The sequence below is a fragment of the Heteronotia binoei genome, chromosome 5 (assembly GCF_032191835.1).
Source record: "Heteronotia binoei isolate CCM8104 ecotype False Entrance Well chromosome 5, APGP_CSIRO_Hbin_v1, whole genome shotgun sequence".
NCBI lineage: Eukaryota > Metazoa > Chordata > Lepidosauria > Squamata > Gekkonidae > Heteronotia > Heteronotia binoei.
Window position 1 is genome coordinate 130249262 of NC_083227.1, and position 15845 is coordinate 130265106.

The following is a 15845-nucleotide window of genomic DNA, read 5'->3' on the forward strand; positions in this document are numbered from 1 at the left end:
TTGCCAGCTGGGCAAGGGGGCGCATATAGATATTAAATAACACTGGAGAAAGGAGCACCCCCTGAGGCACCCCACATAACAAGGGGGGACCTGCTTGCCCTGTGCCACTCTCTGTCCCCAATCAAGGAGAAATGCGAAAAGCCATTGAAAGGCTATCCCATGAACTCCCACATCAAAAGATTATGATCAGCTGTTTCAAACACTGCTGTGAGATCTAGTAACAACGGCAGCACCAATCTGCCTCAATCCAGCTGTCTACGGAGATCATCTGTCAGGGCAATCAGCACAGTTTCTGTCTTGTGGCCAGCTGGACTGGAATGAGTCTGGTGCTTAGTTGCTTAGTATTTCTTTCGAGTGATCATATTCTTATGTTTTATTGTCTATGAGTTTACTTCTTTGAGTCCTGTGCTACAGAAAAGGAGTGGCATTTAACTGTGCTCATTAAGTGGTATAATGAATCGCTGGAGAAAACCATAACTAATTAGAAGCAGTTTTTTTGTTTGAGGTGGGCAGAATATGCCCCAGTTGTGTTTTTAAAGTTTGTATGGAATGTGAAGCTATAAAATACTGATTGAAATAATATATGTTTGCATCTAAAAATATACAACATAGATATACTAATTTGATTCTTTTAAAGTCACCTTTATGTCTTCTTTTCCTGGCTCTTTAAATCTTTTGCATACCACTGCCATGGCTAGTACTAAACTTCGGTTTGCTATGTTGTGTTCATATTGCTCCACTTAGCTGTCTTCTCACTCTGCTCAGGTGTTTGAATCTGTCATTTCTTGGATAAATTATGAAAAAGAGTCCCGCTTGGAACACATGGCAAAGCTGATGGAGCATGTTCGTCTCCCTCTCTTGCCCAGAGATTACCTTGTACAGGTTAGTGAGCTTCAAAACTCTATAGGATTAAAATGTATGTATTACATCAGTTGCTGGTTATTTTCATTGTGGCTTGCCATCTGTTGACAACCATGCATGGTTAAACGGTATATAACTCTAGTCGGTATGCATGCTGTTGAGCCAGGCAGACGGTTTTTGAACCCTCGATTGATCTGAAAGCTCAGCTGGGCAGAACTTAAATGTAACTGCTAGTGGGAGAAGCAGCCGTGTCCTAATGATGTAGGAATCTTGGAAATATATATTTAGGAGTCACACTTTTTAGAGCTTGTTTCACTGATGCATCGGGGGGGGGGGGGGATGAATAGGAGTTGATCCCTGAAGAAAAGTTCTCTCAGTTTATGAAGGTTGGTCATGACCCAAATCCTTGTGCATGTAGTATCTGTATGCCAGTGGTGTAGGGAGGGGGGGCGGGGGGGCAGGTCGCCCCAGGTCTGGGGGGGCCCCGCATTGCCAAGGGGGGGTCCCCGCTCACCTGCCGCCGGCTGCAAGTTGGCGCGAAGTTCGCCGGGCGATGCAGAAGGGCCCCTCGTGCTCGGCCGTCCTCCCCGCGAGAGCCCCGCAAGTCAAGTGAGGCAGGCAGCTTCCCTGCGCCGCCTTTTCTCCTCGCGCTCGCTCGCTCTTCCTGCCCGGAAACATTTTAGCACCGCAAAACGCTTCGCTGCGGCCGTGCCATTTAACACTTTGAAGTTCGCGCAAGAGAAGACTTCTCCCCCCTCACTTCCAGTTCCAGGAAGGAGGGAAGGAGGTCTTCTCTCGCGCGAACTCCAAAGTGTTAGACGACGTGGCTGCAGCGAAGCTGGTAAGGTCCAGTTTCGGCGCTGCTTGGCTCGGCACGATGGGAGGGAGGGTGACAATGACAGAGCACCATGCTGCATTGCAGTGCTGGGGAGAGAGGGAAGATGGTGGCGGGAGGGGGGAATCCAAGCCTCGTCACGGGGGGGTGGGCAGGTGACGAGACTGCGGCACGGGGGGTGGAGGCAAATTTTGTGCTCCCACTCTGCCAGCCCTGGGGCAGTGGTGGGTGAGTCAGCCCTGATGCCAGTCCCCGGTACCAAGAAGGTTGGGGACCACTGTCCTAGAGAGTGATGTGGAATTCACAAAACAACTTAATCCTTTTTTTAAAGTATCACATGCTAGCAGAGTCTCATGAAGGTAGTCCTGGGAGCTCTCCAGTGCTGTTTTGGGTTGCCATGGCAAAGGCAACTCCAGGCAACAATGCCACGACTATGTGCCTCACATACAAGCTTGTATGAAGCTTGCAAATGTGCTTATTGCCTATTCTTAAGCATCAAGTGTCTCACCTCACTCAAGGGGCATGCAAAAATTTTTCCAATTCAGGATATGAAAAACATGCAAAAATTTTTCCAATTCAGGATATGAAAAACATTATTTTTCCCAAATACCAATATTGGTATTATATTGGGACTTGGGCACACATTTGGAAAACTTGCTGGGTTTACTTGCCAAGTCATGTCAAGTGAACTCAGAAGGGATTTAAACTTTAAATGCCTTCTGAGTTTACAACTCGGTAAGTGAATTCTTATCTGTGGTGGCCATCTTGCGGAAGTGACATCACCGGAAGTGACATCATATCCTGTTTCTGGCAGCGTGCACACACATAGGGGGGCCCACATAAATCTTGGGCCCCAGGCCCCCAAAGCCCTAGCTACGCCCCTGCTGTGTGCATAGTGATTTTTCCCCCCCTGAGCATTTATTTCCATAGTTTCTGTGCCACTTCCCCCCCTCTGCTCAACTCGTTTTTTTGTTTTGAATCCTCAGAGTTTAAAATGGGAAATAAGCTTTGCAACTGCTGACATAGAAACCCCATGGCCTTTGTTTTTGAAGCCCATGCACTTATTGATCAGCCAAAGTGCAGTGTTTGGAACTGTCAGCTCAAGTTCATTCTAGTCATAGGGCTGGATCTAGACGGAACATTCTGCTTGCGGAAGGGGTATGGTAATTTCCTTCATTTCCCTGTTCTTCCTGAAGACAGCCCAATTTGCCTCTCATGTTATTTCTAGGGGTCTCCTCTCCCCCAGGATCAGTGTTCGGGGGAAATTAATGGTCTGCATTGGGGGAGGGGGGAGGAGGGAATGTTCTGTTCCACTGATAGAAGTGTCTTACGTGAGCAGAAAATTTAATATGGATACAATCCATAGTTCATGTGGAAGGCAGTGCATGCAGAATAAGGGCTTTTTCAGTACTGACTTTGAGCAGGAAAGTACTGTGTACATTTGTGGAGCTCTGTTTCCCATTGCTCTTGATGGGTGCCCACATCTTTGACTCTCCAAGAGTGCAACCATACTGTGGAACATTAGAATCTTCTACAGAGACCTTGCTTAGTGTACCCTCCCCACTTCAGAGTGAGGAAGGCAGTTACCAGAGAGGGCTTTTTCTGTAGGAGGCCAGTTACTATGAGATTTGTACCCCATAGATAGCATCCAGCCTTTCAAGCCTTAGCTATTAGGTCGAGCTGTTTTGATTCACTCAAGCTTTGGTGACTAGTTTTGTTTAATTTTTTTTTAAATCCCTCTCCCATCCTGCTGTTGGAGCCATTTGTACTATTACTATCTATATTGTATTATTTTTATTAATGGATATTTTAATTGACTTTGTATCCTTTTTATTCTTGTGATGCTTAAACATTGTTTTGTTGTTAGCCTGATTTATTTGGCTGAGAGGCATAATAAAACTGTTTTTAATAAATAAAATGTGTTGCTGTACATTCATGCACTTCTGCATATGAATATACTTCCCAAAACTGCATGTTTCCAACATTGTAAAGTTCGGAACTGAATTATCTTTTGGCATACATATTATGGGCCTTGTGTTAATATTTAAGAAGTACAGTTGTCATAAGCATTTTATCATGGGATTGCTGTGCTTGTACACAATAAAATGTTTGACTATGCCAAACTACTGTGTCCTACTGCATGCATCACTGACCAGTTTAAATGGTGGAGGAGGGACGGTGGCTCAGTGGTAGAGCATCTGCTTGGGAAGCAGAAGGTCCCAGGTTCAATCCCTGGCATCTCCCAAAAAGGGTCCAGGCAAATAGGTGTGAAAAACCTCAGCTTGAGACTCTGGAGAGCTGCTGCCAGTCTGAGTAGACAGTACTGACTTTGATGGACCAAGGGTCTGATTCAGTATAAGGCAGCTTCATATGTCCATATGTCCAAATACAAATCAAGATGGGTAGCCATGTTTGTCTGTCGGTAGCAGTAAAAAAGAGTAAGATTCCAGTAGCACCTTAAAGGCTAACAAAAATTGTGGTAGGGTATGAGCTTTTGTGAGTCACTGCTCACTTCTTCGGATACCAGAACTGGACAAAGTGACACAGGATTTATGAATTCTCCCTAAGAGGCGGAGGACATCTTGGGTGTTTCCCACCGTCCAATCAGGGAGGCAGGAATCTTAAAAAACTTCCCCTTCCTGTGGATGTGGGAACCACCCTCCTTCCAGTTTATTTCCTGCCTCGACAGGGAGTAGCAGCGTTTAGGCTAGGTTCCTACCCTTTCTCATTACTTGCCTATCTCTTAAAAAAAAAAAAAAGATACTTTTTCTTTCCCCTCAGTTTCTACCTTGTTGTTCATCTCCTGATATTCTACCTCAGATCTTTTTCTGCCTTCTCAATCCGTCCTTCAGTCCCTCTCAGCTTCTCTGCCTCCTTTCCCCCCCCCACTTTCTTCAGCGCTTCAGAAGCGGCGCGGCTGTTTAAACTCAAGCCGCGGCCGAGCGCACAGCATTCAAGCCGCAGAGGAGAGGGAAAATGACGCGTCGGTCAAGAGACGCGTTCATGGACGACGACCTGGTTCCTGACGCCTGGCGCGGAACCGAGAGGCCCGCCTCCGGAGCCGGCATGACTTCTAAGCTTGCCTCGGCTACCGGCAACGTGCCCTGTAGGGGCGAGAAAACCCAAAGGCGAACGCAGGCGGCGCTGGTCTTCCCCAGCCACGGAGGAGGCTTCCTCGTCAGGGCTCTTCCCCACTGGCAGCGGCCATCTTGGGGAGCGCAAAAAGGCGCGAAACGGGGACAGACCTCAGCCATGCAGCTTCCAGACGCAGGAACGTCCCGATGCCAACCTCCTGGCGGGAGACTCAGTTGCAGATGTGATCCAACCTGCGCTGGAAGCCACGCAGACCTGCCAGCCCCAGTCGGGCTTGGGTAACGTACCCTTTATGGGGCCCTCCTTTTTTACTGAGTTTCTTGAATCAATAAAGCAGACGGTGGGGGCAGCAGTCAGGGCATCTGGCCATAGGAGACCCAGATCCCCCAGGTCCAGTTCCCCCTCCAGATCACCTTCTCCAAAGAGGTCCAGAGGTAGCTCCAGCCACCATAGGGCTTCAAAGAAACCTCTGCTCTGTGACCAGATGGAGAGCGAAAGATCCATTTCTGAGACCCACTCTCATGATTCCTATGGGGGAGATCGGGAGGAGGGCGAATTCTTATCTGATGAGGAGATAGAGGACGTTGCAGTTCCGGAACCCTCATCACGGTTTTTTCAAGGCAGAAGAGTTCCAACCTCTTTTAGCCAAGGTGCTGTCTGCTCTAGACTTACAAGCATCACCCGAGGAGCAGGAGTCTCCCCACCCACTAGCCAACCCCAGAAACAAACCCAAGGGAAATACGGAGTTTTTCCCCAGATTCAGATCCTCTGAAAAGGTTTTTCCCTTCCCTGAGTTCTTTGAGCGTCAGTTGAAATCTGAGTGGGCCAAACCTAGTACCAACAGACAGGTACCCAATTCTATCAAGAAGCTCTATGAATTACCTGCCTTTGCTAACGATATGCTGCAAGTACCATTGGTGGATGCACCAATCGCAGCCTTACAGTCTGTTAGCCTAACAGCCTTACAGTCTGTTAGCTGAGGATGGCCATGGCTAGGTGCGAGACAACTGGGACAAAAAGATAGACTTGGCCTTGAAGAGGAGCCACGAAGCTACGGCTCTGGCCATCAAGGCAGCTGCGGCCACCTCTATAGTTTCCAGAGCAGCGATCGTCTGGATAAGACGGCTTACTCAGCTACTGCCGGACGTGGATAAACAGGTCCTGGAAGGTACCAGCAGACTCCTTAGGGCCTCCGAATTTTCAGCGGATGCCTCATTGGATGCCCTCAGTTTCTTCACTAGAGCAATGGCATCAAGCACTGTAGCAAGGCGGGGGTTATGGCTCCGGGCTTGGCCGGCAGACGTGCACTCAAAGTCCATCGTGTCAGCATACCCATTCCAGGGAGAAAAGCTATTTGGAAACACCCTGGATAAGATCCTGGTGGAAACACGGGATAAGAAAAAGGCCATGCCCAAGTATCTGCGCCGCTCCGATAAGAGAAGCTTCGGGTCTGGTTCCTTTCGTGCCTCCTCCAGCTTCTCCAAACCAAATCCCAATATAAATCCCAATATAAAACAGGACTTCAGAAGAACAACCTGGGGACAGTCCAAACAGAGTTTCCAAAAGGGCTTCTCCAATTCACGATTCCAGAGGAATCAGCCCGATAGGTCCGACAAATTTGAGAAGGGCCCCAAGCCCAACAAAGCATGACTGGAATTCTATTCCAGTGGGGGGCCGTCTACTACACTTCCAGCAGGCGTGGGCGGCCTCAAGGACGTTGGAAATTGTTTCATGGGGTTACCCCATAGAATTCAAAAGGGCACCTCCTGTTTGTTACTTGGGGTCCTTCTCCTCTTCGCTCAAACCCAGAACAAAAAAGCATCACCCTCAAAGCAATTCAACATTTGCTGCAAATTGCAACGATAGAACCTGTTCCTCCATTGCAGAGAGGTCAAGGCGTCTATTCCATCTTCTTCACGGTGCCCAAGAAAAACGGGGGCTGGAGAGCGATTCTAGACCTGAAATTTTTTAAACAGACATATCAACCTCCGTCACTTCAGGATGGAGTCCATCAAATCTATAACGGAGTCCCTGCACCATCAGGACTACATGTCTTCTCTGGGCCTAACAGAGGCATATCTGCACATTCCAATCCTCCCAGCACATCGCAAGTTTCTTCGTTTTTTGCGTAAATGGGACTCACTACCAATTCAGAGCCTTACCCTTCGGCCTGGCGACGGCACCACGGGTGTTCACCAAGGTGTTGGTGAACCTGATTGCAATCCTCAGACAGAGAGGGATACATGTGCACCCCTTCCTCGACGACCTGCTGATAAGATCCTCGTCGAGGGAGAGTGCGGAGCAGGACGTTATACACACCATATCCTGTCTTCAACAACACGGGTTCATAATCAACATTCCCAAGAGTCATTTACAACCGTCCCAGAGGCTACAACATCTGGGTATGGTCATCGACACAAGGATGAATTCTGTTTTCCTCCCAGAAGACAAGATACTGAGGACCAAGGCATTGGTGCTCCAGTTAGTGCGGGAACCATTGTCATCTCTCCAGACCCTGGCACGACTTATGGGTCTTCTAGTCTCAAATCTGGAGGCGCTTCAATGGGGTCGCTTTTCACACCAGACAACTTCAGATGTTTTTGCGCCCTTATCAGATCCAGATCATGGAGAAGCGCCCTATGTCGTTGTCTGTTCCCAAGAAGGTCAAGGAGAGTCTCCTGTGGTGGACAAAGGACCACAACCTGCGTCAGGGGAGAACGTTCCTCGTAGAGAAGGAAATACAGCTCCTTTCGGACGCCAGACTTTCAGGTTGGGGGGCGACCCTCAACGAGATACCTACCCAGGGCCAGTGGACACCCGAGGAGGCGAGTCTTCCCATCAACCTTCTGGAACTCCGTGCGAACGGACAATATCGCTGCCAAGGCCTATTTAAACAATCAAGGGGGGTCCAGGTCGACTTCCCTTCGCAAGGAGGCCGTGAAACTGTTCGAATGGGCGGAGAGACATCTAAAGTCCATAAGGGCGGAGCATATCAAGGGGACTTGCAATATCAAGGCGGACTGGCTCAGCCGGGAGAGCATTCAATCGGGAGAGTGGTCTCCCAACAAGAAGCTTTTCTTAACGCTTCAGCCCGCCGGTGTTGGACCTCTTTGCGTCTTCTCAGAACCACCAGCTTCCTCGATTCTACACGAGGTACTACCACTACCAAGCGGAGGCCACGGACGCATTAACTTCTCCCTGGCCGCAAGGCCTTCTATACGCCTTTCCCCCAATCCCGATCATTCCGAGGTTGCTCAGAAGGATCAGGCTGCTAAGGGCCAACGTCATTCTGGTTGCTTCCTGGTGGCCGCGACATCACTGGTTCTCATCAATCCAACAGATGTCAGTAGCGGAGCCGCTTCACTTACCAATCTGTCCAGACATGCTGTTACAGGGGCCGGTGTGGCATCCTCATACAGACTGGCTGAGGTTGACCGCTTGGAGGTTGAACGGCGCTCTCTCCTAGATCTTGGTTATGCAAGTGACGTGACGATCACCATCCTAGCATCCAGAAAAAGCTCCACAACGCGGATCTACGACATGTCCTGGAAAGCCTTCCACAGATGGTGTCGGAGAAAAGCCGTGGACCCGTTGCATCCTTCTGTCCCCAAGATCCTACAGTTCCTTCAGGACGGTCTCCATTCTGGATTGAAGCCAGCTACCCTCAAACGTCAGGTGGCAGCCTTATCCTCAGTTCTCCAGCAGGTGGACGGCGTGGACCTCTCATCTCACCCCCATATTCGACGCTTCCTTAGAGGAGCCTCCATGAGTTCTCCACCACAAGTACATCGGTTTCCTACCTGGAGATTGAACCTGGTACTCTCGGCCCTAACAGGTCCTCCTTTCGAGCCCTTAAGTTCTGTATTCCTAAAGTTCATGCGTATGAAGACCATCTTTCTGGTGGCAATAACATCGGCCAGAAGAGTTTCAGAAATCGGGGCCTTATCGGTTAAGAGGGAACTGTGTGTGTGTTCCACAAGGACAAGGTGGTCCTCTATCCGGACCCTACCTTCCAACCGAAGGTCTCTTCTAGATTCCATCAGAGTCAAGAGATCAACTTACCATCCTTCTGTCCGGATCCCAAGCATCCCAAGGAGCGCACATGGCATACCTTAGACGTGCGAAGAGCAATTAAGGTCTATCTTACAAAACTGAATCTATCCGAAAATTAGACTTCATGTTCATTAATATAGCGGCTCCTAGACTGGGACAGAAGATGTCCAAATCAGCAATTAGCTACGCCATCAAGCAGTGTATATCGGAGGCGTATAAGGCGTTAAACCTTCAAGTACCACCAGGGATCACTGCACACTCAACCAGGAGTGCGGCCACCAATGCTGCCTTCAACAGGAATGCCTCCATAGAGGAGGTGTGCAAGGCAGCTACGTGGGCATCTATCTCCACTTTCATCCGACACTATAAGTTGAACGCATATGTGTCGGCGGACGCAACTTTGGCAGACGAATCCTGCAACACGTGCTGCCTGAGTAGGACTATCCCACCCTGTATGACATACTGCTATGGGAGCACCCAAGATGTCCTCCGCCTCTTAGGGAGAACGACCCTTGGCACTTACCGTGAGGGGTCCTTCTCCTAAGAGGACAGGAGGACATCTTGCCCTCCCCTTCTTCTATCGTCCTACCCTGGGCAGCAGCTATGTATCTGGATCTAACTTCTTCTCCTGTAGTCTCACCTACAGCTGTTGATTACTCTTTAACACAGGCTACCTGTAGTTTACATGTTTTTTCTCAGTTTCTATACGAGTTTATTTCAGTTGGTTTGGGAGGCTCATGCCAAGTTTTTGTACCGACCACCAGTTAGCTCACCTTTTTTCATAGCAGCGATGGTTGCAAGAGTTCTTTACTGCTTCTCGGAGTCACCCGAACTGGAAGGAGGGTGGTTCCCACATCCACAGGAAGGGGAAGTTTTTTAAGATTCCTGCCTCCCTGATTGGACGGTGGGAAACACCCAAGATGTCCTCCTGTCCTCTTAGGAGAAGGACCCCTCACGGTAAGTGCCAAGGGTCGTTCTGCCACATCAGAAAACATTCATAGCGTTAAGTTCATAGGTAGCACTTTTAAGAGGCTAACAACTTATTTTCACTAGTGAAAGCCAGCTGTAATGATTTTTTTCCTTGATTTTTTCAGACAGTTGAGGAAGAAGCTTTAATCAAGAATAATAATACATGTAAAGACTTCCTTATTGAGGCCATGAAATATCACTTACTTCCTCTGGATCAAAGGCAACTGATAAAGAATCCCAGAACAAAGCCAAGGACACCAGTCAGTCTGCCAAAGGTAAGCTAGGCCTTATTGAAAAAGGGAAGGCCAGGCTCAGTTCACACATTTGCCAAACATCGAAACACATATATGTAGCAGAGTGCTCTCCATATTTCTTTGCACCACTGCCCATAGAACATCTGCATCAGATATGCATGTGCGCCTGACAGCTCTGGTCCTTCTGCTTTCATTTTGTCTTGGAATAGCTGCAAGGCTTGAACATGCGTGAGTCGTAATGTACAGGTATGCCGTCTCTTTGGCAGTCCAGCTTAGATGCTCATCTGGGCTGGGAAATTTCTTCTGTAGTTGAAGAGTGGGCACATGTATGCCCTTGCATGATGCTCCTAATGTAATGCAGTAAGGTGGATGATCTCCAAGTATGTCTGTCCGTAGAGTACTAAATTTCATATTTCCTCTTCTTCCTGAGGTGTGTGAGAGAAATGTAAATCTGTGTGAAGGTAGCTGTCTGGACCACCCTCATTGTACTCTGTGTATGAGCTTGCTGGAAGAGGGACTTTATATGCTCTTCTATCATGGCAAGAGGATTTTTGAGCTTGTGAAGTGTCTGAACTGTGTCAAAGTCATATAGATGCTGTAGATCAGGTTGGCCAAATTGTGGCTCAGGAGCCACATGTAGCTCTTTCACGCATATTGCGTGGCTCTTGAAGCCCCCACCACCCCATCCTCCAGCTTGGAGAAGGCATTTGACTCTTTAAATAACCTTGCCAAGCCAGCTGACAGCTTGGAGAATGCATTTAAAGTTAAAGTTGCTTTCTTTCCACATCTCTCTCCCTCCCTTCCTTCCTTCCTCCCCTCCCTCCCTTGAGCAGGAGTGGTGCTCTGGACCCTCTAAATTTTTTTGTGCTCTTCTTAGCTCCATTGTTCAAACCCCCTGTAAGAATTTTGCTGAACTCTAAGATTTGACAAACTTTCTAATATTTTCTCCACAAAAAATGGGAAAATAACCAAAACATATAAAGCAGACAGATGGAAATCTTCATCATGCCACTGGGGCCACGTAGAAGAAACTAATTTTAAAAAGCATGATGGAAGTAAGGTTTTATTATAACAATTATAATTCAAGAAGCATTTTAAGGTAGATGCTGAGCTGATATAATTTAGTACATCTTCTGTAACGTTAGGTGTGTGTGTCATATGCAAATGAGTTATGTAAATAAGTTGTGCTAATGAGCTCTGGCACCTCTTTTTTAATGAAATGACCCCTGCAAGCATCTGATGTTTCTTTTATGTGGCTCTTACTTTAGGCAAGTTTGGCCAGCCCCTTCTGTAGATGGACGGGTGTGTGAGGCTTTCATGTTATGGAATGTTTGAACTGATGCGTAGAAGATTAGATTTGTTAGCCAACTAATAGTTTTGATATGGCATTACTTAGAATACTTTCTGTGGTTGCAAAATTCTGGCACCTGCTGGCTTGGATCCACCAGGACATTTCCATAGACAGAAGGATATCTGCATGCAGAGTACAAATACCTTGTCTTCCTCTTCCTGCTGGAGCCCTCCTGGGAGCAATATTTTAGACTGCATTTATTTATTTGATTGAGTCAATTTGTTGGCCACCTTTCTTAAAAAATATGGCTTAGGGTGGCTTACATTGGGAACATATACAATAAATGAAAGGGTTAAAATACAAAGAACATCAACAATAAATCAACATGACATCCAGATGGCAGAACATTTTTTTTAGTATCCACCAACCCCTGGGTAATGCGCATATGGATGAACAAGGAGGGAGGTGGGGGAGGTATGAGAGTGCCAGACTATTGCTGTCCTAAACCAAATGCCTAGCAGAATATCTCTGCCTTGCAAGTCCTAAGGAAAGGTAACATCTTGCAAGGTGTGGATGTTCTCAGGCAGAGTTCCACCAGGTGGGGTCAGGACCAAGAAGGCTCTAGCCCCAGTTGAAGGCAGTTGGGCCTCTCTAGGGCTGGGGACCACCAGAAGGTTCTTATTGCTAGAGCGTAATGCTCTTCCGGGGGCATATTGGGAGAGATGGTCCCAAATATATGTGGGTCCCTGTCTGCTAAGGACCTTAAAGGTTAAAAACAGAAGCTTGAACTGAATCTGGTGCTCCACTGGAAGCCAGTGCAGCTTGTATACCACAAGTTGAATGTGTGCAATCCAAGCGGTCCCTGTAAGGACCTGCATGGCCGCATTCTAGCTCAGTTGGAGCATCTTGGTCAAACACAAGGGTAGGCCTGCATAAAGTGAATTAAAATAGTCTATCCTGGAGGTGATTGTTTTGTAGATTTCCATGGCTAGGTCGGGGAGAGACAGGTAGGGAGCCAGTTGTTTAACCTGGCACAGTTAGAGAAACATCAGCTTGGCAACTTTCATGCTCTGGGCCTCCATAGACAAGGTGGCATACAGGATCATGCTCAATCTCTTGATGGTAGGGGCACACCATCAAGAGCTGGGAGTTGGGAGCCCAACACTGCCCCCCACCCGCCAAAGAACCTCCATTTTGCCAAGATTCAGTTTCAGCCTACTCTGCTTTAACCACCCAACCGTGACCTCCAAAACCTCAGCTGAATTTACAGGAATCGCATGTTGTTGGCCGCCCATAGCTGGGTGTCAATGGGATATTGATGACACCCTAGCCCCAAACTCCACACTAACTGGGTAAGGAGGTGTATGTAGATGTTAAATAATTTCAGGGAGAGGAGTGCCCCCTGAGGGACCCCGCATTCTACTGGTTACCTTGTAGACACTGACCCTCCCAGTGCTACCCTCTTTCCCTGATCCTGGAGAAATGAGGTAAGCCATTGCAGGGCTACCCCATGAATCCCAGCATCGGCAAAGCGGTGAGTCAGCAGGTGGTGATCAACTGTGTTGAACGCTGTCATAAGATCAAGCAATAACCAATGTCGACCTGTGTTGATCCAGCTGCCTGGGGAAATTGTCCATGAGGGGGACCAATATCATCTCCGCCTCATTGCCAGGGTGGAAACCAGATTGGAATGGATCCAACAGTGATGTGTCATCGAGAAATTTCTGGAGCTGTTCAGCCACTGCTCTCTGTTACCTTACCCAGAAATGTAAGATTAGAAACCGGGTGGTAATTGGACAGACCCATAGGATCTAAGGTCAATCTTTTTAAGAGCAGAACAACCACAGAGTTTTTCAGAACCCACTGAAATTATTCTGTGTGCTATGAATTTCTCTCTGCCATGATATTTGCATTGTTGGAGGCATTGTGTTGCCTGAATAGTTCAAAGGAAGCAAAAAGTGAGTACTCTAAAGCTTGTTAGCATTTACCATTACATCCCCGCTTAGAAATCCCAAATGTCTTCAGAACTTTATGTAACAGTGTCTGCCCTGAGGAACTAACTCAGTGAATATTTAGATCAGCCATGCTGTAAAGAAGCTCTGTAGTGTTGGACAATGTCAGCTTTTGTGGCCCTAGCAATTCAAAGGCAGGTTTTACATTCACATGAAAATAAGTGAACATGAGACCTTGTTGAATTGTTTTTTCCCTCCCTCATTATTTTTGTTACATTCTAATCTCCCTGTGTTAAGACAAGTATCTCCTGATATTAAGCACCACCAGTGCTCCTATTGTTCTTAGAAGTTTCATATGCTTCTAGGATGTTATCGCGGATTTTGAGTGAAAATGTAGCTCTTTTGGGATCTGAACTAATTACTTTTGCAAAACATGCTGGATAACTTGTGAAAGCTAGAGTGCCTAGTTTGTGCCCAAAGGCTGCAATCAGTGTTTTATGCAGCAACCTTTAGGTAATGTTACGCAGATGCCCATTTCTTGTGCTTCTAAAGATAATGCTCGGTTTTCATGGGTGGTCCTGATTTTGTTGTGTGGTCTGCTAGCTTTTGGAGATCAAGGATTCTGTTTTTCAAATGTCTACTTGCTGTCATTTGTACTCCAGTTTCCTTTACCCTGTAATTTTTTCCTCCCATTTCAACCAAGGTCATGATTGTAGTGGGTGGGCAAGCACCCAAAGCCATTCGGAGTGTGGAGTGTTACGACTTTGAAGAGGAAAGATGGGATCAGGTAGCTGAGCTTCCTTCTCGAAGGTGTAGAGCAGGTAACTTTTTCTTTCTTTGATGGCCTAAGTCAGAATCTCAAATATATGTTGTTTGGGGTGCATTTTAAATGGTCTGTTTTCTGAAATATTACATTTAGGCCACATAATGGAAAACAATAGAAATGGTTAGAATTTGGCTTTTAGACATCTTCAGTAGCCACTGAAGGCCATTTTATAAATTTGTTTTTTTGTGTGGACACCTAAGATGTTTTCAGAATACACCTTAAAATGTACAATATGAATGCAACAACCAAACATTTTGTACATGTTGCAAATTTAAAGTGGAAGCTGTTATCGCATGCATCTCCTTACTGAGTGGCAAATCTGTATTTCCATAAGCACAATATATGATCCCTGCCCCAGAAGCCCTGCTGTGAAATGCTTCTGCTCATCACGTAGGTTCCACATTACTTTGTGGCTTTTTGCATTGTGGTGACCCTATGTGCAGGCCATCCCCTTTGAAAGCTTGCTTTCCCCTCATGGATTAGAAGAAATGATGGCAGCAGCCTTCAGGAATGTGCTTTCCTGGCATTAAAATTTCCTTTGTGATGGAGCTCATCAATGTGGTAAGCATTACAGCTTCCATAGGAAGCCATTTCCATGCTAGAACATTTCTTGGTGGTGTTCAGTATGCTTTAACTAATGAAGTCCACCTAAATAATGTGATCAGGACTCTGGGCAAAACTGGCCTAAAATCTCTCTCCATTTGTTTTTTAACAGGAGTGGTTTTCATGGCAGGCAAAGTGTATGCCGTGGGAGGTTTTAATGGCTCGTTACGAGTCCGAACAGTAGATGTATACGATGGCGTGAAAGACCAGTGGACGTCAATAGCCAGCATGCAAGAAAGACGGAGCACTTTAGGGGCTGCTGTGCTAAGTGAGCTTCTGTATGCTGTTGGAGGATTTGATGGAAGTACAGGTAGGTTCCTGAGCAAGGACAAAAGCAGTCCTGATCCCTGAAACACTTTACTAAGGCTTTGGGTCTTCATTAAACTCCTGCCACTGAATTTCAGACTTTTCTGTTTTGTAAAAAAACAGGCAGTCTGTACAGTTGTATCCTGGCTTAATGTAACTGCAATCTCTTTGGAAGGTGTGTGCAACAGATGTAATTTGCTCAAAGGATACCTTAGCACTGCAGAGGCTATCTTTTAGTAGAATGCCATCTTTCTTTAGAAGCCAGTCTTCTTTTTAAAGTGTTGCTTTTAGAATCCATTGCTCTGGGAAGAACTGAGAGGAGAACTGTGATGTAATTCCCCAATGTAGATTCACATCATAAGTCTATTAGCACTGGCCACAGGCCTTGCCAGGATGCCTCTAGTGTCCAGATAGCTTCCTGGCTACAGACTTGTCAGCTTGGGTTTTGGTTTTTCCTTGGAAGGGAAGGGGCCATTAAGACAAGATGGTGCCTGTGACACAGAGGACACTTCACTCTTCTAAACTATTGAACCAGAAAACCCTTTCTGATGTCATTTTGAAAATAGGGTTGGCATCTGTGGAGGCCTACAACTATAAAACAAACGAGTGGTTCTTTGTGGCACCCATGAATACAAGAAGGAGCAGTGTTGGAGTTGGAGTCGTGGAAGGTAAGAACAACAAATTGCTATTTTGGGCACAGGAGCTTTATTGGGTGTAAAATTGCACCTGAAAAACAGTAAACGAAGCTCAGCTTCTTAAAAACTGTCAGGTGGAACTAAGTGCTCTGTAAAGAAATTTCTTC

General features: G+C 46.8%; 1 protein-coding gene across 2 annotated transcripts in view; it reads left to right on the forward strand.

Moving 5' to 3' along the window:
* KLHL3 (kelch like family member 3) overlaps positions 1 to 15845 on the forward strand; it is an 80511-nt gene that overhangs the window by 52745 nt on the left and 11921 nt on the right. For both annotated transcript variants that reach the window (XM_060240413.1, XM_060240414.1), the window contains exons 7-11: positions 766 to 882; positions 9937 to 10086; positions 14012 to 14129; positions 14850 to 15047; positions 15610 to 15711. In XM_060240413.1, the coding sequence (XP_060096396.1) occupies positions 766 to 882; positions 9937 to 10086; positions 14012 to 14129; positions 14850 to 15047; positions 15610 to 15711 (685 nt within the window). The remainder of the gene's footprint in view (positions 1 to 765; positions 883 to 9936; positions 10087 to 14011; positions 14130 to 14849; positions 15048 to 15609; positions 15712 to 15845) is intronic.